At 33.8% G+C, this 26320-nt stretch overlaps 1 protein-coding gene across 2 annotated transcripts in view; it reads right to left on the bottom strand.

Moving 5' to 3' along the window:
- Nucleotides 1-1156: 1156 nt before the first annotated feature.
- CEP120 (centrosomal protein 120) overlaps nucleotides 1157-26320 on the bottom strand; it is a 40279-nt gene continuing 15115 nt past the window's right edge. For both annotated transcript variants that reach the window (XM_040541166.1, XM_040541167.1), the window contains exons 10-20: nucleotides 25107-25256; nucleotides 24113-24295; nucleotides 21457-21553; nucleotides 21221-21373; nucleotides 20438-20527; nucleotides 19777-19869; nucleotides 18000-18161; nucleotides 14956-15078; nucleotides 13433-13531; nucleotides 3911-4056; nucleotides 1157-3258 (exon numbers count right to left, since the gene is read on the bottom strand). In XM_040541166.1, the coding sequence (XP_040397100.1) occupies nucleotides 3018-3258; nucleotides 3911-4056; nucleotides 13433-13531; nucleotides 14956-15078; nucleotides 18000-18161; nucleotides 19777-19869; nucleotides 20438-20527; nucleotides 21221-21373; nucleotides 21457-21553; nucleotides 24113-24295; nucleotides 25107-25256 (1537 nt within the window). In that variant the 3' untranslated portion in view covers nucleotides 1157-3017. The remainder of the gene's footprint in view (nucleotides 3259-3910; nucleotides 4057-13432; nucleotides 13532-14955; nucleotides 15079-17999; nucleotides 18162-19776; nucleotides 19870-20437; nucleotides 20528-21220; nucleotides 21374-21456; nucleotides 21554-24112; nucleotides 24296-25106; nucleotides 25257-26320) is intronic.

Below are 26320 nucleotides of genomic sequence, written 5' to 3'. Positions count from 1 at the left end.
AGTCTTGAAGTCTACTTATTCAGACAAAATTGAAAATTGTGTGCCTGAATAATAAGAATGATGAAAGCTTAAATTAATTCATCAACAGAACAACCCTTCTTTCCCCTGCTACCCCATTTATTTATTTTTATGGGCATTTGAGTTTACACAAAGATATTAGTAAAATTATTTATTATGAAATAATTTCATCCACTTCCCCAGTGAAATCTGGCTGCATCAAAATTAATGGTACGAATCTGTCAGAATGCCAGCAGGACCTAACTGTTGCTCCTCTTCCCATCCCCCTTCTTTAATGAATATGGAACCAAGACTGAAACTGAAGAAAATTGAAGACAGTTTCCAGTAGGATGCTGGATAAATTAAAATATGCTTGTTATCTCATGCATCTGTTTCAAATGGTATTTATTCTTGTCATGAAGGAGATTAAAGTAAAAATTAAGGGTTGGTTTTTTTTTTTTTGATAAAAGTGGTACATAGTCGTTCCACTGAATTGTTATAATGCTTAAAATGGCTCTGTAGCAATAAAAAGCCAAATGGAATTCAATGTAAAAATAAAAAAGCCATACCGAGCTCCCCTCTGCTATATATATCTACTACAAATATAGTTTTCTAGACTACTTTAGATGGTTAGATGGAAGCTCTTCAACTTTTTTTCCTGCAGAAGTTACATCAAAACATCAAGCCTAAAGTATTAGGATGAGAAAGTGTACAATACAAACAACGAACACAACAACTATGACTAATAGCTGTATAACCAAAAAAATCTAAGTTTAAAACTTAGAAAACTCATGCTTCTAATCCTGTAAATACTGATCTTTTAGGGGACAAAGTGACCCAAACAGCTTTAAATAGCAGGCTTATAAATATATTTTAAAAGAAAGTGATGTAATAAGTATTTTACTAAATACTCTGATTTTTACTCAGTATTCTGTTTTACTACAAAAACTACAATTAGAAGTTTTTTTAAACCTTACAGCAGCATGACTGCTGTTTTCTTTACAAACCATGAAAAAGATTAGAAATTCAAAAATAAAGTTAACTTTGAAAATCAACTTCTCAACTTTATGGCTTCAAGCACTAAAGACTAACTTATTACCTATATTAATAAACAAAGTTTTTGTTCAAATACATAGTTGAAAAAACACGAAATCATTAATAATAAAAATCTGAGTTTTATTTAATAAGACCTGAAAAGTCAATATCAGTTCAAAAATATCACCAATTATGAAAGTTGTTAGTAAACAATCTTTAAGATCTTTAAGTCTAACGCACCCCCCAGCGTTTCAAAAAGAAACTGCACTTCTAGCACATCAGCAAGCATTTGAAGGATGTCTTGAGCAAGTCTTCCTATCAATATAGAAGCCCTCCTGATTCATTTACCATAATTGCATATGATCATGCATCATTGACAAGTCACAACAAAAAAAATGTATAAAATTGCATGTTATGGATTTGTACTGGATTTATGAAGACATTTTTTGTTTTACCAGTAGAGTAGGATCTTTTTAAGCACACTAATTTGAAAAAATATAGGTGTGCAAGGCAATACAAAAGCATTTCTTAAGAAGTCTGACACCGATAATCAGTAATTCCTTATAGAATCTGATATCTGAGTTTATATGGCTAGTTTAAAACTTTATAGGCCCTAAATAACAATTTATTTAGCAGGAGATAAGCCCATGGTAGGGAGCAAGAGAAACAATACACTTAGGGGCAAAGTCAGATGCAATTTTAAGTCTATTTTCTATATAATTCATACCATACAAAACAGGAAGGCAATACATATATAGCCATGTCTATAGATGTTCACAGATTTTATGTAAATTTTTTTTGCATGGGAATTATTATGCTTTAGATGAACAAAGATACCTAAGACTTTTTCAATACTCAGAAACATTGTACCAACAGGACAGACAAAAATCCCCATTGAAAAAACAGTGTTGTACGTTTATATAATTAACTAGATCCACATGAATGATTTTAAAATAACTGACACAGAATGAAGTTTGGAAAAAAACAACTATTTCAACTGATTATGCACATACTAACACTTCTTGTTGAGTTCTGTTGTGGCATTCAACACCTTGAGGCTATCTTTTTCATACTTCAGTCAAGTACTACATAAAATTTAAGTGGCAATGAGAAAACATGCATTGAAATATATGTTAAGGAATCATAAAATGACCACGTCTTGATTAAGGAAAAAATCTTTACTTAGAAAAGCTTTCTTATGCAAGTGTTCAACATTTGAGGTACTAATTCAGTGAATTTATGTATCTTTTGTTTTGAGGGATGAATATAATGCATGTTTACTCCTGAACCAGGGCTTTACCCTCCTGGATTCACCCTTACAGGCTTATGTGCAAAACTGCTAGGACAAAGGAACTTTCATCCTGTACAATTCATACTAGTTACTTAATATTTCAATCATTTTCATAAGGTTTGAGTTTTCTTCTCCATTTAAAACCTTGACTCTTGAAAGAGTATTAACTACAGAACTTGCTATCTTAACTACAGTTACCAAAGCAAAGGTTGATTACCTTGTGATTTAATAGAAAGTGACATGTCAAGTTCAAGTGATTCATTTTGGGTCAGAATTAAGAATTCTATCAGGGAAAACAGCTAATGTGATTTTTTCCTACTATAGTTGAAGACCCCTTTTTACAAAAATTTAAATAAGTTATGACAGTATTGACCAAAAAGCTTAGAATAATTATAAAAAAATATTAAAAATAAACCTAGACACGGTGGTACAAAGAGGTAGAAAACGTTTCAGAGGAAAATACACAAGATAAATATATTTACATATTTATATGAGTATAAAAACATTAAAAACAGCCACTCCCTGTAAAACTCAACTGTGCTTAACATCATGAATTGCAAATATTTACCTTGACTTCAAAAATGGCTAAAAATGTGCAAAATTTAAGCATGACTATACGTTTTTGCAGAAGGTGGTTTAAAAATCAGTTACTCTGTTCAAGTTTAGGCTATTTTAAACAGCTTTTTGTATGCTTTTATCTAGTGGTATTCCTTTTTGCAATAGCTTCTCTGATTTGACGATCAAGCTCACTTACAATATGGTCTTCATGATTATAGACGCCTGTTCTCAACAAGGTATCCCTCTCTTCTATCAGACGAGAGAGATAATCATCCATGTTCTCATTTAATTTTCTAGAATGAGGACTATCCACTCTACCAGCAGAATTATCTCTAATGTCTTGCAATTGCTTTCTCTCTTCTTCTTGTTGCTTTAGCCTGGCATTAATAAAATGGAAGGTAAGAGGATGACTGTTAAAAACTGCTTTGATTTTCAGATGAAATAATATATTAACTGAAGTAGTTAGTAAAATAAAGAAATCTGGAACAAATAACTTCTCTGTAGTAAAATTAAGGGAAAACTGTAAATGAAAGACATAATATAATAGCTACGATTTGAAAACACTTTTTTTAAATCTGCATACATAACATATAGTAATTGCTACCAAAGCTCATATTTTGATAATGCAAATACCACTCAGGCTACAAGGCTTCAGTGTACAGAATCACTGCAGACAGCCATTGGAGGACAGCACTACACAGATTTAGAATTTTAATGTATTCAAAATATGGATAGTATGTTTGTTTTTTTTCCCTCCCTTAATGCAGTTCTCCCTAGAACTGAAGATTCTAAAGAGAAAGAAGAAAAGATGCCTAGTGTCATACACCTATGTTAGCTTAAAAAAACAATGTGGCCTTACACATAGATTTTCTATAATACAGTACTGCTGAATTTTATAGATGTGCCATCTTTAGCTAAGGGACACTAAAACGTGTTCTTTTACTAGACTGACAGCCAATTATAGTCTTGATTTAACTGAACCTTCTCTTATTCTGAGGCAGGAAGGGAGTCTTACAAGTGTTTTAATACCTGTTAAGTTCATTTCTGATATCCTCCAGCTCTTGTCGGTCTGTTTTCCCCAGCTCTTTTTCTTCTGCTGCCAAATAGCGCAACCTCATGTGCTCCAGCTCTTGTTGCTGCTTTTTAAGGCGAGCCATTGCACTTTCTTGTTCACGCTTATGGGTGAAAGGATAAAAACATAACTTGGTTGACATGTCAAAGTGCTAATTATAGTGATACAAGCAAAACTTCAGGAATGAAATCACAACAATTAGGTCTCTAGTAACAGAAGAAAGATGTTAAACAGGATGTCTTTAGCTGTGATAGTCACTGGGCTTGCAGCATTATAGACATTAAAAACTGCAATAAACCTGTCCATGCTGGAGCAGCTGAAGCCCAGTCACAGATATCTTTCCATTAATGAAGTAACAAAGAGGGATAAACCTTTACAAATACTGGCTTAAGCTTGTTTACATAAAACTTATTTGTGAAATTGCTGAAGATATATGGCAAAAAAGTCTCAGTATTATAAGTTATGTTTTTATATAAATTATTAATATGATTTATATAGATTATACCATGCATGACAAAATGGTAAGTAGCTACATAAAATCCCAATATTGGCCCCCATAAGGCCTAGTATCAAAGCTTCAAGACTTGCTGAAGTTGCAATTCATGTTTAAGCCTTGAACTCCTAAAATTCTGGTGAGATTTCCTTTTAGAGTTTTCCAGCTCTATGCAAAGCCTTAGGTTACTTATTCAGGGGATATAATCCAACTAACCCCTCTAAAGGTTTACTTGGTTCTAAGTTTACTTTCTGTTTTAGTGCCTTGTATAGAGCCGCAAAACTAGAGTTGTAGTCCACTTCCACTCTGACATTGAAGTGTCTGAATGACAAGCATGTTCCCTTCTCTGCTTGTTTTCCTCCCAGTCATTTTCTGTATGACCTCCTGTGCTAACTCAACACTATCAGTCTTACATTCAATGAAACAGAAAGCCTGAGGGAAAGTGGCATTTGTTCTTGTAGTTAAAAAAAAAACAAAGTAGGAGGTTACACAAACATCCTGGATGTGGACATACTGTGAAGTGTGAGCTTACCTTTGTAATTTTGAAATCACTTTCATCTGAAATATCTGACTGTTAATACAATGTTTTATATTTATTACAGCAGCAAAAAGACAACTGTTTTATGTGTGAATATGTTAATTATACAGCCAACCTAATAATTTCTGGAGGAATCTAATCCTTGATTTCAACCAAGCAGTTTTCTGAATCTCAGTCCCAAGCATCTTACGCACTCCCTTATTATCATTAAGTAATAAAATCCAAATTTCACAAGGAGTTGGTATAAACAAAAGCTCTAATCGTTCATTGTTCATGTGAGCAGTCAATGTGATACAGAAGTACTTGTACAAGATTACATGTAATCATAGCACCCGACTACGAAATATTTTAATAAAAATTAAATGCTATTACTTCAGTGACACATACCAAAAGGACTGCAGAACAATTTGCTACGGGGATACATAATAATAAAACCAGAAGCAGGAATCCTGCCAAGAGTCTACAGCTGACAGATGGCTAAAGTATAAAAAAAAGCACTTGGAAGAGGTAAGACCATTGTCCTTCCTCCCTCATCAAGAGTTCATTACAAAAGAACATTACCATGTGAGAGGCAATTTTTCTGTGGGACAGGTTTGAAGAGCAGGCTAAAATTGAAGTAAAATAGGTTTAAGTAAAATAAGTTTTAGAACACGAACCAACAAATGTGTATAGCAAATTGTAAGAAATCACTATAGCCAACTGATATTTATTCAAGAGTTCTACGGAAATCCAAACAAAGTATAAGTGAAATTGGAGGTGTAATCCATCACTAAAACTGGTATTGACACCCCAAGAAAAACCACCCTCCATCCTATTCCTCCCAACACTCCCCCCCCCTCTTTTTTTTTAATAGAATGGAATAAAACTACTCCTTCCTCCTGCTCTGAGGCATTAGGAATAATGGGGATCTACCACTAAGACTTACTTCCACAGTGAAGAAATTGGTTGATGAAGAAATTGGTTGAAAACACAACTAAAACAGAACTAGCAGGATGCATGGATATAGTAGAAAAAATGAATCCAGCTTTCATAGAAAAGTCACACTTCCAACTTCTCTTAAGACACAAAAACAAAACAACAACAAGCAAACCACAAAACTAAACTGTCAGCAAGGAAGTCCTCTCATTCTCTTGGATTACTCATAGGTTAAGACCAGAGCAAGGACAGGCCTTGATCATTTCCACAGCAAGTAGAAGGTGACAGTGGAGTGCACAAGAACCTGTTCTTCGATATACTTGGTGATATGGCTGCCTTGTTTATATGTTATTCTCTGGTTTCCAAATATCTGGATAGGCAACAGATTCCAGGAAATAAAGCCAAATTTCAAGTATACAGTGGGTTCAAGTACACAGTGGGCTAAGAGTCATGTAAATGCTAAATGCCAGTAGTAAGATCAAATGCTTATCGTTATGTATGCTCAAATAGATTGTTATAAAAACGGAAGTTGCAGTACAACCAATTTATAGAATATAGACAGCATATCTGATTACCCTGATTGTGTGAAGTGTAGAAATACGAGAACAGATCAATATTTACTTGAAGACCATCACTGTTCTTGGTGCTTTCACTAGATCCAAGTTAAACTGTCATCCTTTTCAAAATGGAAAAAATTAACATATAGCCAGCCACATTTCAGAAAAAAAGTGTTCAGATTAAATTTTCAGTTTTGTGCTTTTTTTTTTTTAGGGATTAGAGTATATTAAAACTCTACACTGTTCTATTTAAAATTCTACTCAAAACTATATTTAATCACAGAAGAATTGTTGCACTGTACATGTAGATTAAGCCTAGAAATTTCTATTTGTCTGGCTCTATAGGTAAAGAATCTAGTAATTTGGTCTGCTGACCAGCTACTTTTCTTGACAGTAAATCTGAAGAAACTTGTTCTATATAATCCTGCTGTAGATATAGCATAGACCGCATAAACAAAATTCAAAAGCAGAATTTGAATGTCTGATACATGAATGTCTGATGGGTTTTCCTGTTGGCATCATCTAAGAGTAGTGAGAGCCTTGGAAGCCACATAACAGATTATGTGAGAATGCAATTTACAACAAACTACATCATGCAGAGGAAGAAATCCACACCACTGTAGAGCACTCATCTTACATGAAGTCAGAAATCCAGATCTACAGAAAAAAAAAAGGAGATTTAAGGAGTTTTAACTGCTACCGTCTCCTTTTCTAGCCCTTATCTACACTGATGTATAGATATGATTAGCTTCAGTCCACTGAACTGTTGCAGATTGAGAACAGGATGATTTTTTTTTTTTGAAAAAGAAATCTTGCCCTGCAGCTCAGTTAATACATGCTCTAATTGCTCCTAGTTTTAAACTAGGTCTACCATCATAGGAAGCTAGGTGTTAATGGGAGATTGTCAATCATATCCTGAAAGTTAAATACTTCAAGACTAATGCAGAGTAACACTCATTAGCACAACAAGACTTCAACAGGCCAGGACAAAATGGCACCCTTGCCTACTTTCTAAACAGATTATAATGAGGTACATAATATACACAAATCAAACAGCTGTGACCATACTTAACAGAAGTATTTTAACCCAGTCCTTCAGTTTGTAGAATATTACTCAGATCTCAATGTAAAGTTTTGAAAGTGTTCCTACAGTTGCAATTTCAGAGTGAAGACAACTGTGTTGGCCTGAGAATAGAGATTTCATTACAAGTTGATACTTTACTATCTTGAGGCAGAAAATGTCAATGATCCAGGGGTTTATATTGTTCAGCAACATGCTTATGGTGGCAGATCGATAGCAAAGAGTGTTTTAAACTCTGAAAGAAGTACATTCTCTGAATATTAACAGAAAATCCTAAACTCAATCAGGCACATGACAGAAAATTCCCAATCCTTTGACTGATCAGAAGGAATCCCATTTAGTATTTTCATCCTTTCTGCCCTCACTAAGTACCTAGTTTCAGAACAGTAAGTTTTTTGATGAAAAGACATACTTAGTTATATTTAGTAACACCAAAAAAGGGGAAAGAAAGAATGTAAAAGCCAAGAAGATGCAAGAACAAAAAACCCTTTCTGAAGGAACTTTTGTTCAGTTTGTGTTTCTTTTCATATTTCTCTTGGAAAAGTGTTCAAGAAAATAAAAATCAATGTTCCTAGTGAGCATGTTCATTGCTTAAGATATCCCTAGATTTGGAGGGAAGTAAGGGTGAATAAAGAGTGCTACATTCTCCTTTTCTCCATAAAGTAGAAAAACTCTTATCAGTGTATTTTGTCTCCAAAGACAACACTGCATAAGACTTCCTTTCAGAAAAGTGCATTTTGAAGTTCAATGTGGTTACTAATACAATTATGATATAGATATGACAAATATTCCATGTCATTGCCTTGTTTGGGAGTGATGAGGGAAACTGAGTTAATTTTAGTCCTGTAACAGTGAAAAACAAGAATTTCTGTAGCATTTTAAGAGGTACAGATTACCCTGAATAATATGACCTTTATCTAGAAAATACTACTTTTTAAAAAAACAGTATTTTCTGAGGCAAGATTTCCCTAGCACTTAGCTTAAGACTAGTCCAACTCAGAAAATACATGAAAGCAAGTGACAAGAGATTTTGCCGTTTCATTTATGATGGATGGATCCTGTGTGTAATGTGAATGTTACACACTTCATATTGTGAGACTTTGAAATGTATTTCCCAATATTCGTCTCTGACTCCTTTAAGTCTAACAGAAGTTGTAGGGTGAGTAACAGCAAACTTGTTCTTTGTATGATGTTCAGAACAGCAATAGAAACTCAATTCCTAATAATCCATCAATACAAGAAGATCGCAAAGAACTTAGAACACTTGTTTGATAAGAAGTGAAGTATGCTTATTTTGAATTAATTTGCTTTATTCTGATATGTTCAGAGACAGATAAGACTTGTTACAGTGGGAGAAAAAGAAGTATTTCTTATTCATCACAGAGGTGACTGGTACTACTTTATAACAGACACTCAGGCTCTAAAATCCCTTTTTTCCAAACACAATTTAATGATGCATAAGCACTGTTTATTTTTAAACCAGAGAAGGAACTCTGCTTCACAGCAGTACTTACGATTTACCAGAATTTACTGTGCAATCTTCAAAAAGAAGAAATATTAATAAAACAATACAGTACTAGTAACGTGAAGTCCAGCATTTCTAGCCTCATGTGTAACATTTTCATTCTATTCTGTGTATGCTGAAGTTTAAAAACAAGGATATAATTGAATACAAAGCATTTTTAATTGTTCCTCAGGGCACGTAAGTATATACATACACACAAAATTCACGCTGTGAAGGCTTTTTATGATAGGTCTTATTTCAGAGAGAATATGCTCCTACAATAAGTTACATTTTATATTTATTCCTAACTTCTTACCGTACCCCGTCAAGCTGTTTGAAGCCTGAATAAGAACCCCTAGAGTTTTAAACAACATCTAGAAACTTGAAGTTTGCTTTTTAAGATTTCAGGTAAGGGACCACTCCAGAATCCTTAGCTGCTGGACTAAAAGCAGCTGTGTGGATAGAATGTAAGACCCACTAGAAACTCTGAATACCGTATCCTTGCATTACCTCCTGACTATCAACACCCACCATCCCAAAGCAAGGCAACAACAGATGATCAAGAAAACTATCTGCAAATTACTTTTAATTTTAACCATCTGGAAATTATTATTGTAATACACCTAGTTGGCACAGGTACCTTTTCCTCCATTACCTTCTCAACACTGTTAGTCATGCTATCCCCTTTTACTTTTTTTTTTTTTTTAAAGACGGGAAAAAGGAAACTTATCAATATTCCTTTTTCTTATTAATTTGATGTTTTGCCATCTTTCTCTTACATACCCCAAACAAAGCCAAGCCAAACAATACCTTAAGGCCACATGCTAGTTATCAGATCATTTAATTCAGTGTTCTACTGCTTTCCTTCATTGGTTTGCATCTCTAACGTAGTACTTGAGAACAAGAATATTGTTTTAGGAGTTTGCATGGTGGGACCTTCAATCATGTTTTGAAGCCTATAGTACTAGAGAAATAATCAGCATTAAATAAAAATTAGCCACTATTAAGAAAACAAAAATTTCAATTACAATCAGATTGTAAAAGAACCCCTCTGTGCCGCCAGGTGCTCTAGTTAAGAGGCTCTTCAATCAAGGAAGCACAATCTTTATTTTGCCATAGCTGCCTATAAATCCAAAAGGGAGATGTAAACATACATACACTAGACTAAACAATGGCTAAATAGCAGCCACTATTCACTCTCCCACTCACACATACCATGCAAGTCTGTGGGAAAACTTACGATTGAAGCTAAGGAACTCAAGTAAAGTTTTCTGAAAATAACCCAGAGCTGACAAGTCAGTAGGAGGGCCTGGATGGTTTCAAGACACAGTTTTTAACCAAGACTTGGACCTCCGACTGTTGTTTTTTTTTTTCCTTTTTTCTTTTTTTTTTTTTAAGCAAAGATTTATAACCCATCCTTGGCTAAATTACTTATAAATTAATCAAATTAATTACTAAGTGGATAAGCAGGAGGCTGGACAAGATAGAGTGAATGTCAACCAACCAATAAGATCTATGTTGTTTTAAATAAATGCATCAGTGTTAGTTCGAGCAGATCTGTAGGACACAAAGACAATAAAAGACTTCATTAAAAAATATTTCTCCCAGAACACTGAATACTGTATGTATGTACACTTTGAGATTGTTTTGGTTTTCTAGATTATCAGACTATCATCTGCTGAAAATGAAATTCCTGCTAGCTTTGGTATTTGTTTTAAAATACTGTTTCTTGCACTCCATTTAGTACCTGAGATCTCCACAGCATTGTGTGAGTGGTTTGATTATTTTCAGTAATAATGCTCACACATAGAACTACGCACGTCTTGTTTGTGTAGGTTCAGACTTTCCTTGCCAGTAAGCTTTAGAAGTCAGGTTTTGAAACCTCTGGAAATAACAAAACCTACTAGGATAAGCACAGCTATGTAGCTAACTTGTTGAAGTTTGTCTTCCTAAAGGTGAATAGGGATATAAGTAAAGTACTTACATATAGTTGCACTGAGTAAGTAAAAGGGACTAAACAAGATTTCACCAGAATGTAACCCAGCTTACTATTTTCACTCAGCTTTACAAACTGTGCTCAAATTCAATTAACTTCTGTTTTGCTAAGCACAGGTGATATATATGTGCCCTCATTTGCTCAGGTCTTTTTCCTTACCACTGGCACTGTTTTTAAACATTCAAATTACCAGACATGGAGAAGTTCAGAGCATGTTCTATTAACAGTCCCATCATTTTCTAAGTTATGTAGTGCATATCTCATTCTGCAAAATATAAAGCCACAGATGTGTGCTAACAACTAGTTCCAAAGTAAAAGGAAACTTTTTAATTACGGAAACATTGACTTTTATGGTTGCAAATCAGAAGAGCATTTTACTAAATGCTTAGCCTGTAGATTATTATATTAATTAATTCACAAATTGACTGTACTAGGTCACCTTTGAGTAATGGAAATCTCTGTTTAAACATTTTTTTGGCAATGGGTGCAAAGCATTAGATCTCATTTCCAAGACTTACCAGCTGGGTTTTGTCATTAACATTTATTAACAATCTAAGATATGGCTTTCAGCGTCTAATCCTCACTACACAAATGTTTTGTATAGTTCTCTAGAGAGCTTTGGTGTGACAAATTACTGGCACAGATTACAGCCCTGTGGCTATTCACCAGAGGCAACGCAAAATTAACATGGTACTAATCCAATTTAAACAAGAAATTGGTCAAAGTATGTGCAATTGCACAAATCATCTGAACTAAAGCAGATCTAGAATTCCTGAAGCAACACTTTCCAAATTTATATTTAAAACACAGTAAATGTTTTTTGATCAGCTCTGCTTTGGCTTTTATTTGACTCTTCAAAGTCACTTAAATCCTTTGTCAATAGACTAAGTATAAGATGAAGCATGGGAGTATAAAAACACAAGAAACCACTTTTAAAGGGTTTGTTCTGTTCTATAAAAGTCTTAAGTAGCATAATTCACTGTATACGCCAACTTATTTTATAGTTCAGACTTTCATTAATGGGGGTCAGCTGAAACCATCTACATATGTTACTAAATTCAGATCATCAGGTCTACTGTGATGAAATTCATAATAAGAACTTCATGATGATATACTCTGTGTTAATCTGGCAACCAACAATGTTTTCCTTTATTCTACAGGGAACTTTTAAATTTGGCATTAAGAAAAAATAGCTAGGATATTTCATGGCTGCTGAAGAAATCTTCATCAGAAAGATGAGATTTATGAGATTTATGTTCTTCCTTCTATCATCTTTGCCAAGTGCAGTGTGTCAGAAATTGGAGAGGAAAATTTCTCCTTTTATCAGTAGGCAAAAAGGAAATTTGAAGACAGATAATGTTTAGTTTTTAATAGTGATTGAAAACAGCTAACACCCTGAGTAAAGAGAATTAAAAAAGTAACAATCAGTTAGAAAATGGAGGGTAGTTTTTACTTTCCAGAAAGAAAAAAACACAACAGGAATGAAGCAGGAACTATAATCCTTAAGAAGTACCATCCCACTTCACAAAAAATGTGAAGATAAGTAATAAATACCTTTTACTAAACTTAAATTCTGAAGGCTTAGGTCTGTGTCAGTGTTTGTTCAGCAACCTGGATTAGTGATTTATTAGTTTGTCACAGACAATGGAAATGCTTGCCACTCTTACATATACTGCTTAGTTAAAGTTTACTGTAATTAGTGAAAGATGCAACGACGGAAGTAAAAGTATATACATTCAGTACAGATGAAACTGTTACTGCTGCAACTTTGAACAGAGTATTTTTAAGCTACTTTAAGTTACATACATATGACCGTATATATGTATACAGTAGATCTATCAGAACAGTAAAAAAAACTTGCCACATTGGTTTCAGGGATTAGGATTTCCAAAAGCAGAAGCAAAATGTTTCATCTTCAATTTCACTTTTCTTCTGCAAATTTACTTCATGTTACAGCATTCAGCAAGTCTTAAACTATTGTTTCGATTTTTGGTTTTAATTTCTACTCTTTGTTCATTTTACAATTAAAATACAGAACAGTTAGGAATGTTACTGACCAAGATTGTCAGGATGGTCAAAGCATGTTCTCTCGTAGTGGTGACTGAGCTTTACCAGGAATTAGATTAATTAATGTTTCTTTTTTGAACCACACCTGCTTTCAGATAAACCAGCTTTCTTTGTTGACCTGAGCTGTGTTCTTCCCTGAATTTAATGTCAAACTCAAAACAGTTTTGCTATTCTACTGACTTCTGCAAAAAGCTCAGAGCTTGAATTTTACGGAGACAAACAAAACACTAAACAATGAAACAGCCAGTAATTAACAGTAACTGTAAATAGCTTCCAACACTGCATGAACTTGATTGTCTCATATGATGAAAGAAAAAAACCTGCATACCTGTTTTAACCTTGCAAGTTCTTTCAAAGCTCTTGCCCACTGTTGTTTGTAGTGAAGCTTTGACTTGGTAGCTGACTCCAACTTTCTTTCAAGTTCAACCTAAAAGCAATTAAAACCGTATCAGCTGAAGCAATAACAGCAGTAACAATCACTGAAAGATGTATATATACAAAGGGTCTGGTTTAAGAAAAGTGTTTATGTAGTGTAACATACAACATCATCTAAAGCTGTTATATAATGTAACATAAATATTATGGCACATGAACATTTTCTTGTTTAAAATATAGCTTTATTTTTATTGGATAGCTGTCTATACAAAAGAAAAAGATTAGTTATTAGCACTAAATCTACTGATGTAACCTTTTAAATTTAAGATTCTCAAATTAGTAACCTCCCCTCTCCACCCCCCCCCCCCCCCCCCACACACACACCCTCTCTTTTCTAAAGTAAGATTATAAGCTCTAATTTAACAGGAACGTTGATGGACAAATCTTGCACAAATCTTGCCTTTAAAAGGTGTATACCTTACTTTTTTTCCTTTCCTGGAGCTGATGGAAGATGTGTTACATTCTTTCCTCTGAAATACACCTCTGTTCTAACCATTCTTTAAAATATATGTATACGTTTTGGGTATCTCTGGTTTTAGTCTAAACAATAAATCTTAAAAACATGTTATACAATTCACCAAAAATAATTCATCGCATTGTGCAAAAAATATTCCAGTACTAAAACGCATATGAAAATAGGTATGAACTACACAACATGGTTACCTGAAAAATGAAGCATTTCGATTAAAAAAACCTGAAACAGTATTTTTTTTTTTAATTGGACAAGGACTATTTAGCACTAGATTTGTGAAGATTTTTTTTTTTAAATGAAAAGTAAGCCTAACAATATTTTAGTTAGGAATTTAAGAAGTCTGTACAAGCAAATATTTTGAATCACCTGCTTGCATTATTACAAGCTATTCAACCATACAGTAATATCCAGACTAGCTACACACTATATGAGTGCATTTTGTGCAAAAAAGCATGGTATAATTTTTTCAGAATAATCTATTTTACTCAGACCTTTCAATAATTCTGGGCATAATTAAAACCACAGATATGGGCATCTTAAGTAGAATATCCTCTACTGAAGGCATGTGCAGCATACGAACAAATCAACTTTTGATGGTAATTCCATTCCATGGATAAGTAACCTATCTGTTTTCAGAAATACTTAAAAAGAAACACACAGTCTCAATCAACCCTTACAAGAAACTCTTCTTAAACTTTATGAATAGAAAGCTCAGAGTCCCAAGTACAAATCATGGCACTAATAATGCATTTGACCTATTTAAGGTCAGTTTTTCCTGCCTTAGCCTCACCACAGCTTCCTCTACAGAAATAAGACCACTGTTGGCCTTAACTCTGTGCGAATATTTAGTTGAAGACATTGTTGGAAAAAGTAAAACAAAATGGACAAGATAGCCAGGTTCATGCTTTGTGACAGTTTTTAAAGACTAAAAAAATTCAAGATACCTTTTCTAAAGTGAGGAGATTTATTTCCGACTGTAGTTGGATTTCTGGTTTACTACTTTGCTGTTCTTTGTATTGCTGGAACTCCTTCTCCAAAATTTTATGCTTATTTTCTGCTTCATAAAGCTACATTAAAACAGATACAAAACAGATACTAGGAGTTACATATTCATAATTAATAATTTCTTGATGATGCCATACAGCAATATTTTAATAAGAAAAAAAATTAAAGATGATTTTTGCTTTGTACTGGAAAGAAAAAACAAGTCTCTCCTCATACAAAACAAAGATTTATAAACACTTCTGTTCACATTTCTAAAATAGACTTGCAAAAAAATACAGAACACAAAACTATTTAGATTTACACACAACTTTTAAAGAATGCTAGTGTTATCTGCTGTATTAAGTTTTATTACTGACTCGCTTTCACAAGCATAACTTGTTTAGGAATGTCTGGGAGAGGAAACAACTAATACTTTGTACAGCCAAATAGTGATTTAAAAGGTTGAAAAAAAGACTTCAGCGACTAATGACAATGCATGTACCTCTATCCTCACTATTTACAGACTTTCACAAAGATACCATAAAAAAGAGAGCTTTGATTTTCATCTTAAAATGGGTAATTTGAAAAATGTAGCCTATATGATTGTATTACTTTGCTACAAAAAACTATGTAAGTTAAATGCTTAATAGCTACTTTTTTCATTATACTGTATTAATAACATTGAAAAAACATCTAATAAGAGAGCTTTAATGATAGAATGATATAACAGAAGAATAAAGGTTACGCAACCAGAAAGCCCTTAATACACCTGACAAAAGTGATGCGTTCCACTACAGAATTGATAACAACTGCAACTTGTTTTAACTACTTAATGCAAATGTTTCCTGAATTGTATCTAAGTTTAGAATACTGGGTGAAAATGCTTCAGAAAATTCATTTGTTTAAAAGCCTGCAACTTCTTTTATTAGTACATCAATGTTTCAGTTCCCTGATCTTCTAATTGAGTCACCTCAATAATTCTTCCACAAGAAATTTCTGCACTTTCTATAGAATTTATTTGTATAAAATTGATGTAAGAATGCAAAGATGCCGTATAAGAAACCATACAAAAACAGTTCACTGCAGTTATTTTTCCACAGAAAGAGATGGCAGCCAACTTTGACAGATACTATTGTTTCTTGACAATATTTTCACCAATTTCTTTTTAAAAACACAGGCATATGGCCATGATGTCAATGATAAGAACAGCAGCCAGTTTCATCAGCTGTGAAAAACGCAAACTAACCCTAGAACTTCCACATTAATGTTTAATTATTGTTTGTTTCTGCAAATGCTTTAAAAAATGGAATTTCTCACGAGACCTCAGACTGCAGACTGTTAGGGTAGTGCACAAATCATACAAAAGCACAACTTCTCTATTCAGAGAATAAAAGTGATATTCTTCAAAGTGGATGGTTCAGAAACTAATCTCTTGTACATGGTAGGGCTCATCTCCGAACAAGTTAGATATTTAGAAACCTCTACAGATCTTCATGTGAAAATTGTGTAAATACACATCTCTTTCAAACTAACGGGTAAGGGATGAATTAGTGTACATGCCTTAGAATTCTTCCCACTTTACTCCAGAATGTTCTTTGTTAAAAGCAAAACAAAAAAACATAATCAAAAAGGTAGGATAATAAGACTGTCAGAGCTGGTAGCAATAAGAAAATTCTGCCTGTGCACATTAAAAACTGAGTTATCCCACAGTGAGGCTCTACAGAGAGGACAAACCATCCTAACCCCCCCCCCCAACAAAGCAAGGAGGTTTGTTGTCTCATGAAGACTAAGTGGAACAACTGCATCATACTGAAGCACAAAGGGCGATTCAAAATAGTAGGAATGGCACGGAAAGAACTAGGATGATCAGCTAGAAAGCATAACTTTAATACAAGGTAAGACAAAACACAGTGATGCTCGTGTTTGCAAATTGAGTATGACAGACCTATGAAATCATGAACGGCATGTAACACAGGCACTTAAAGCTTCTTGCTTAATATGAATGAGTAATCCTTAAATGAACATGAGATTTATTTTTTTTTTTAAATAGCACAAACTACAGAACTCACTGACACAGGATGTTGCAATTCTAAAAGCAAAAATTTTTTAAAAAGGGATCAGATGAGTTAACGAATACTTTCACTGACAGCTAGTAAATACTAAATGCAGCCTCTCAGTCAGGTTAGATGTAACTCAATGGTAATCCTAGTTGTAGCAAGACTGTATTTTCTACTTGTCCTTTGTTATTTTTTTTACACCTCAAAATCCAGCCATTGCTGCAACAGAACTCTTGGTCTGATACAGTATGTCTGTTTTGGTAAACACCAAAGCAAGTACCTCCCATACATAAACTAAGTACTTTGAAAAATACTTAACTATTACTAAGATCTAATATGCTTATATTAAGTTTCTAAACATTGTAACTGCTTCAGAAAAAGCTGATAGTAACTTGAATTTTCATAGAATTCTTTAACAGCCAACAAAAAAATAATTAGGCAAGTCTTGCCATTAGTGTAAAAGATAGCATGCAGGACAACAGAACATAGCATAAATTTTCCTGGTCTAATTAAAGTTCCATTATCAAAACAGAAGATCATAACATCAAGATAATTTCCCCACCCCCAAAGATGGCAAAGTGATTTTTTTTTTGCAATGGAATCATAAAATGAACTGCAAAGTCAAGCTTCCTAGATATTCTCATATACATTAATTTTTAATAATTTATTAAAAAGTTACTGAACTGTACACTGCAGTTCTACAAACAACATATGCTTGTAATCGCAGTTTGATTTTCAGCATTTACAAAATGAAATTATAATCACTGCATTGCAAACTGGCCCTACTATGAAGCAAGATCGACAAAGGTGGATCCAGCATGTAGTTCACTGAACAGCTGGGGACAAAGTATTTCCCAAATTGCCTCAATACAGCTAGCTGCTCAACATCCTTATTTAAAATAATAAAAAACTTAAATGGTAGAGACTAAACATTTAAATGCACATACCTGCTGCTGTAGGCGAAGCTTGTTTTCTTCCATCTGTTTGATTTTTGACCTTTCTAGCTCAATTTGGTGAGCACATTCTTCTCTGGCACGCCGTACAGAATCCTGTAACTCCTGCTTATTTCGTTCATGCTCTGCTTGCAACTCCTTCTTTACTCTTTGAAGCTTAAAAATGAGACAGCTACATCAATTCATACATTTGGAACCTTTATTTTAAGAGTCTCTTAAAACTGCTATTACTCATTCATGACAAAAGTTATCTATTTTAGAAATTAAGCACTAGAATTGCATTGTTACCTACACATTTGATATATCCCCTTTCGTTGGCTTTCAGATTAACTAATCATCTTCAAATTCATGTATTTGGCCTACAAGTATATTGTTACTTGACTACTAAAAACAGGGCTATTTGTATCTCTACTTACTTTCTAAATCAGATTACAAACAGAATTTAATTTCCTACTAAAATTAAAAAAAATTAAAAAATCTCTTCACTGCAGGAAACATGAAGTTACTCCTACAGCCAAGAAAATGTCTTTCGTTCAGTAGGATCTCACACTTCAAAATGAGTGCAGTGAAAAAATTTCTTAGTGAGCTTACCAGGAAAACCATCCTTGACATGTTTGAACTTTTTCGGGATGTTACTAGCCTATTTACTATCTGAATATAAACTCCAAATTGACCATTTTGTCCCCTCAAACTGTAATTGTGAACTCCTATCATTTTTTCTAGATGCCTGTGGAATCCACAGATTTTCATTATCTCTAAACCCTCAAGTCAGAATCTCACTACATTTAGAACAAGTTTTGAGACAAACACGTACGAAAATCAAAATAAACACTTTTATTCAGACTGAAATGCATCCAAATTTAATTACCAGATTTTGTGCGTTGAAGTTATAGGTAAAGTCAGATAGTTTACAGCACAAACTACATCCTGAGGAGAATAAAGAGATTCTGAGTAAAGAACTGGAAACAGGTTCAACCTGCCAGTGCCTCTGTTGGGAATTGTAGCTTCGTTCTCAAGCAAAGGAGGGATTCCTATGATAAAGAGGCTGAGCTGAGCTACAGGAAAAAAAAAAGAGTTCACTGGACTGCTAAGTCACCACAACAGTCTACCTATATAATTGTGAGACTGTTCTGAAGTTTCTGAAGTAGGTAAACAGGAAGTTTCTTTTCTCTCTTTCCATATGCTTTCCATATATAGCTTTCCTGAGGACTCATCTTGCTCCCTAGATGTGGGGTGTTCAATGAGATCCAGAAACAGTGGTAGCTACTGGTTTCTCCCTCATCTTCTTTGGTCCTGTGACTATCAAAAAATACAAAATAGGAATTCTATCAAATTTCTGGATGACAAAATTTGGACAATTGCAGTTCTTCCCAGCATTCCTTGGCACCTCCTATTTGTTTCAGTGGTAGATCTAGCAATTACTGTTTGAAGTAAGGCACTCTTGTACACATGGAAAATGTTTACCATGATAGATTACTAGACATAATTGAGATATAATGATGTTATATAAATCTCTCCACTGACACTAATTCTGTTAAGAAAACAAAGTTTACAGTTCTATACTTGTAACAAATCACTCACGAGTTTGCTGAACTTCTATTTCACTAAATATGTATAGAGGTAACAAACATTTAGCTTGAAATTATTAGTGCTCACCTGTGCATTGGTATGAATGTTGCACTTTTAGTTCTTATACACAGGTCATAACTGCCTCCATATGAAAGAATGGATAGAAAGATCTCAATCAAAAAAGTGACCAAACAACTTTTACCTCTGATTCAGCACTAAAAAGATGTCGCTCTCGCTTATCTAGATCTCTCAAGGTTTTCTGAAGTTGTTCTTCCAAAACAGTATATTCTGCTACCTTTATGAAAACAAACAAAACATTTTCTTGCAATAAAAATTAGGCTTTAGACAGCTGAAGAATTTAAAATTGTTTCTTGTTTGATATAAAACACGGACAACATTTGGTTCACAAGTTTACATACAAAACAAATCTCCAGCTTTCAAGCATGAAATCATGGTGGAGAGCTTTTCTTTTATTAGCGAAAATAGGTTAGTATGCTCCAATTGGACTGCTGAAGATTTTGACCATGCAAGCAAGAGGCAAGCAAAGCTGAAAATCCACTAGAGTCAGCAAGCTAACCTACAGGATTCGTAACAAATATTCTGTCTACACATCATCATAAAAAGGTAAACAACCTAGCAATTTCTAGTTCAAAATTAAACAAATGTACCACTAGCCTTGGTGTTCAAATGAAGTAAAAGACTTCTGATTTTAATTTTTGTACTGTTGTCTAAATGCATATACACCTCTAAGTTGTAAGGACTTATCACAGACCCTTTGTTGTTATAGCCAAAGTACCTTGTCAAATTTTGCAGTAATGAGATTTATGAGACTTTTCAGCAAGTATATAAACTAGTTTCCTTACCTTCTTCTTCACTAATGCCTCCCTCTCTCTGTCTCTTTTCTTCCATTCTTCTGCAAGTGCTTGCATATGGGCCATCTCCTTCTTTTTAAGCTTTTAATAAAAGGAAAAAAGTTCCTAAACAGAAACTCAAACCAAAATTGTTGATAGCACAACTTTTACAGAGAGTACTAACAGAATTAAGCCTCCAGAAGAAGTAAAAAAAAAAGTTTTACAAGTTTTACACTGACTTATTATAACTCAGATGATTTTGATAAAGATATTTCTTACTCTTAAGAACAAATTGTGAAGCCACCATAAGTTTCAGAAAAATATACCAACTAATAGAAACTATATTCTCACTCTTAACCAAGATGAGGCTGTAACAATACCTATCTTCACTTTTGAAGGAAACATTTACAGGATAAGTGGAATGACTTAAAGAGTGGAAGAACAGTAGTAGAGTGACAGAATAAATAAATGTATAGTTAATATTTAGCAGCAATAACTTGCACATTGAATATCTACTGCATTTCATAAATCATGAAAGAGAGCTGTGACAGGGAAGTTTTGTATTTTACTACCAGTAACTACTTCAATCATTTAATACTAAAGAATTACTATTCTGCGTTAAGGTTACGGAAGATATTTGTGTACATCTCCAACGTTTTAATGTATGTGAGCAAAATGCTGCTCTTACTTGAAACAGTGACAAAGTTTAAGAAAAAATACAGCTAATATTCCTCCCACCAATTTTGCCACAGCTTCTCCAGATAGTTGGGAAGTTTAGGAAGTAGGAGTAAAAACCTGATTTTCAAAAATGTCTTCTTGCATTTCCTTCCACATTTCTAACTCCAGTGCTGCTTTGTATTCAAGAGTTTCTCGAGGTTCTGGCTGGTTTTCTGGGACACAATGAGGATGAGTATGAGGGGCATGCCACTGCTGACCAGCACCTACACACTGACATAACAGTGGATTTTTAGTTAGAAAACCAACATTTCAAAGAGTTCAAGGAAAAATACTAAAATTAATGCAAAATTTACTTGAGAAGAATCTGACACCAGAACTTCATGCATTTTCACAAGCCCGTAGTCTTCCAAAGTGATGGCATATAAAAGCTCTGCTACTCTGTTGCCTGACCTGAAAATTGCATTAGAATGAGAAACAGTCAAAAACACTCAAAGTGTTCTGTAAGACATATAAAGCAACAAAGCTGAATTGCTAAAAGATTCTGTGTAATTTCAGGCGACTGTTGTGAAAGTCTCTGACAACACAACCCAGCTCTCCCATATATATAGTTAACAAGTACAGATTTGTATAACTACAATAAGCTTTTCTGACCTTAACAACTTGTAATTGGGAACCTATTTAACTATCAGTTTGTCACAACTGACTCATTCTTGTAAGAACAGAATGATACAGATATTGTACCTGTAGTCATAAGTCTGTTTAACAAGTCTACCTCTTGAAAGTATTTTGCAACTGAATTTATTTAAGATACTCAATTTCATTAGTCCTGTATTAGTGGTGTTAGTCAACTATAACCCTCCGGTGTCAGGTGACTTAATATATTGTGGATAACATCATTTGTGGTAATCCATCCTTGGATTCCTAAAAAAAAAATCCCATTTCTAGATGCTTCAGCACAGGCAACTGACAGCTTTAAATCCACTTAGAGGGGGCCTTATGGTAAGTATGGTAAATATCTGTCCTAGTACAGTGAGAAAGCGTCCAGATAAATATTTTAACTAATTTGTCACCTCTGAACTCAGATGAAAAGGTAGTTTTCTGCATAGTAATAAGTTTAGAGAAAATACACAGATGAATCACCGAACTGAAAATTATCACTAGTCTGACACAAAAGTATTATTACAACATAGCATTATTTCTGACCATTTACAGGTCTATCATTTCAGTTATAACTACATGATGGTGTAAAGGCAGTGACACAATCTCTCAAAACCTGGAAACTGCAGTTTGTGACAAAAAGCTTCAGGAATTAACCAGTGAAGTTTCTTCCACAGAAATCTCTTCTTCCAGTAAATATAAAGACAACACATTTTTACAACGGTGCAATCATTTACACTATCATCCTTTTTCAAGGGAACAAGGGTCTACATTAATTTATGCAAAGTGCAAGTAAGTTACTGCATTGAGTTATTACAACTTTCTATCAGTCGCTAATAAAAAACAAGATTCAGGGTAACAGACCTCAGAATTCTGAATAATAAAGTCAGTTAACATACCTGTCTAGCTTTGCTCTTGTTGGTATAACATTTTCTATACTGGTATCAGAACAGCAAAACCGAGCCAATTACATGAATTTGAGAATGCCATCTAGTGGTTTTGTGCAAAAGCAGGCTTTATTTCAGCTATTTTAGCAAACTTATTTGTTAAAGTGTCAACCTTAGTGTCCACTGAGATCATGATTCACTGAGATCATCATTAACTCTTTCCTGGAACATCAGCAGCTATTCACAATTAAGTAACTTACTCAGTAAAGTCCCTCATTGCATTTAATTGGCTATTTATTTCTTTGATCTGTCTGTAAAACTTACCCAAGATCATTATTATACGATATAAATCAGAGATTTACTCTAGTATCAATGCGGGATTGCACAATACATCTGTGGCAATTAAACTTTTAATGTTTTGGATGCCTACTCCCAACTCCACCGCACTGTAAACACCCTTATTCACCAATTCAGTTAGCACTCTACTAGAAATATTTTCTATACAGGTTTCAGTCATCCAATTTAAAGCACTGTCTCACAAATGTGAGCTATTAGGAGACAAACTTCAGTGCAAGGATGGGGGTAAATGGGTAAGGGACCGATGTGAAAGTGATGAATTTGTGTTCTGTGAAACTGTAGAGTGAAATGTCAAATGAGGAAAGCAATCACCATTCTGCTGGCCTCAGAGTGAAAAGCTCAGGTTAAAAAAAATGCTAAGTTTAAAGGACATATAAAAGATTTAACTTTGTTATTCTCTCTGTTCCTTTAATTTGTTTACCAAACTGTTCACTTGCCAGACAAAAATACAGATTTAGCTTCATCTAAAACCATGTGAGCTTACAACTGATTTCCAAAATACTTACAGATCACCAAAAACATTTTACACTTAAAAATAAATAGTATTTTCTTCAAATAATACCATCCCACTTTTTGAGATCTCTCAATTCTGTTGATAGCCACTATTCTGTTTTAATTTCAGGCTTCTTTATTTCAATTTGGTATCTTATTCTCCAGAGCTCCTAATATGAAAACGAGCAAGCTGATATATTAACAGTAAGTTTTAATATATATGCATTGACAGAAATATTTATGTATAAATTTCCATAGGTTGTGCAAACCAGTTTTTACACAAGACAACCACTAATAATCCTAAGTGTCTGATTTTAAGATTCAATCACCAACATTTCTTACTTATTTTCTGCTTTTATCAAGAAAATCTAAGTGTTGCAAGTAATTGTTAAAAGGTGAAAAGAGTTATTTCTTTATCATGTTTTCTCTTGCAGGGCTACCAACACAGCTACATAAACAAAACACAGCCGTTACAAGTAGTCTCAATTTCTTCAAATTTATGTTTACCTTTTACCTTTCAAATTTATAAACACGGAAAGTTTAACCTTGTTCACAGAAATACTAAAATAGTTCTTCAAGGCTTGCTACAGAGCAAAAACTTTTAATTAGTTATTACCCTTGTGCTGCTGTGACACTGACTGTTTCATTGAAAGTCTGACGCCAACATTGTTCACCATTACCACCCAAGAAACGGGTTTTTTCTGACGCCAAAACATTCGAAAGCTGAAGTCTTGCAATCCCTAGAAGCATGTCTTTAGTTGTTTTATCCTTGTGCCACAACTCGACCAGCAGAGGTAATCTGAAACATGGAAATTATTTTCATGTCAGTCACCAACAGAAGAGGAATGGAACCTCATGTTCAAAAAGTCAATTCCAATCTCAGTGCTGGTCAAAGTGTCAAAATGATAGAGGCTTACTGATTTTCAGAGGAATGAGATTCACAAACTTTGTCTTTCATCACTTACTTTGCTCAAGTTATCATTCTTTCCTCCATTTATTAGTAAGAATTACATTGCAATGAAAATGATTGACTGAATAATCTTAACAGACCTAGATCTTTGTTTATAAATACCTACATGTGAACATGTCACTGTCACTCACGGAATACATCTTCTGTGCTTTTCCTTTCAAAACATCACAATTACAATGATTCTTTTAATCCACATCTAAATCCCCTATCAAAAGCATGTGGGACTACTGGAAAAATTGTGTCAGAATTCACAACTCAACTGTACTCAGCTTTCCAGGTGTTCGTATTTCCAAAGATTTCAGACAGCCATCATGTTAAAAAAAGAAATACAAAGCCAAAAGTCTTCAACTGGAATAAATATGCTTTGTTAGAAGCACTATCAAGCCTTTAATTTACAAGCTTACAACAGCAGCAAGCAATGATCCCTGCATAAATACTCAAGAGATAAAACCAGGAATTTGAGTCCTCATCTTTCAAAATAATGAAGGAATGGGAAGAGAAGTGCATTAAATATTCACATTGATTCCTTACTAAGTTCTCAAACTGAAGATCTAAAGTAAAATATTTGAAACTGACTGTATTTACAATGAAAGATAAAAAACATTCAAGCTAATTAAGATAAAAGAATGCAAGTTATCACCTGAAGAATGTATCTTGAAGCTGATGAGGTGTAGTTGCAAAGTCAAATGCACAGTAGGACTGTGGAAGAAAAACTTCCATGTTCTTCCTGATTTCTGTGGGTGGGCTTGTCATAATAGGTGCTGCACTGCCAAAGAAGGGATACGAGTACCTAATAAAAGCAATAACAAAAGCAGTCAAGTAACAGTTTAATAGACATTTTCTGCATAGACTTCTGCAAAAATAAGACTGACTTAGAATCCTTTTACTGAAACACAATTAGCATAAAAGTGAAAACTGCACAAATGTATTTAATAGTAGAACTCATCTCTCAAATACATGTTTTTGTTTACATCAGTACCCATCAAGCTTCACTTATATTTGCTGTTACTTTGATTAAAAAAGCTTTAGTAATCTGTATGGATGTTTATAAACTTGAACTATTCTTTTTAAATTAAAACTGTATTTCACATTTTATAAAATAATTGAAGGAAGAAGTATTGTACTCATATATGGATTGTTATTTGAAAACATTTTTAACTGTTTATAATTAAGACTTACCAATTACTGCTGTTGAACCAAAGTATAAATATATACCAAAATCACTTGAAAATCTGAGTCACATTTGAAGCATTTAGTTTTTAAATGCCCACAGTTCATCTGACTGAAACAAAAGATGCATCATTTTACAGATGTACAATGTGACCCAAAACTACTGTACTGGCAAATTGAGTTTGTAATAAACTACAAGGAGAGGTCAAGAACTTGTTGAACATTGATTTGCTTGAACTGACAATGCTAGCTGTCAGCTGAGTTGCTAAAAAATAAAAATAAATGCTGTATCAACAGCTACCACTTATAAAGTTTAACTGCTTAGGCAAATTTGCTAAGAGCTTGTTTAAACCTGAATTAAACAATGCTCCCAACATGCTGTTAAATGCAATTGTTCACCCTGCAACTGATTGTAGCTTTTAAGTGTTATGTTTTTCCTCTCTTCGATTTATTGCCACATACATCACTGACTAAAAACTGAAGTGCAAAAAAGTAAAAACCTATTTCTTATCCCTATTTTGAAAAAAAAATTTTTGAAGTGTTATCTGAATCTGCTTTTATGTGAAATTTATAGCCATTTTATGTTGTCTTCCACACACTATTTTATAGTGTAGCCTAAACTGAAAAATCAATGATAAAAATTTATATTAGTTGTGTTTCGAAGTATTCCCCCAAACCATCTTT

The sequence above is a fragment of the Cygnus olor genome, chromosome Z (genome assembly GCF_009769625.2).
Source record: "Cygnus olor isolate bCygOlo1 chromosome Z, bCygOlo1.pri.v2, whole genome shotgun sequence".
Classification (NCBI taxonomy): domain Eukaryota; kingdom Metazoa; phylum Chordata; class Aves; order Anseriformes; family Anatidae; genus Cygnus; species Cygnus olor.
The sequence above is the reverse complement of the archived record's forward strand: the minus strand, read 5'-3'. Positions and strand labels throughout refer to the sequence as shown.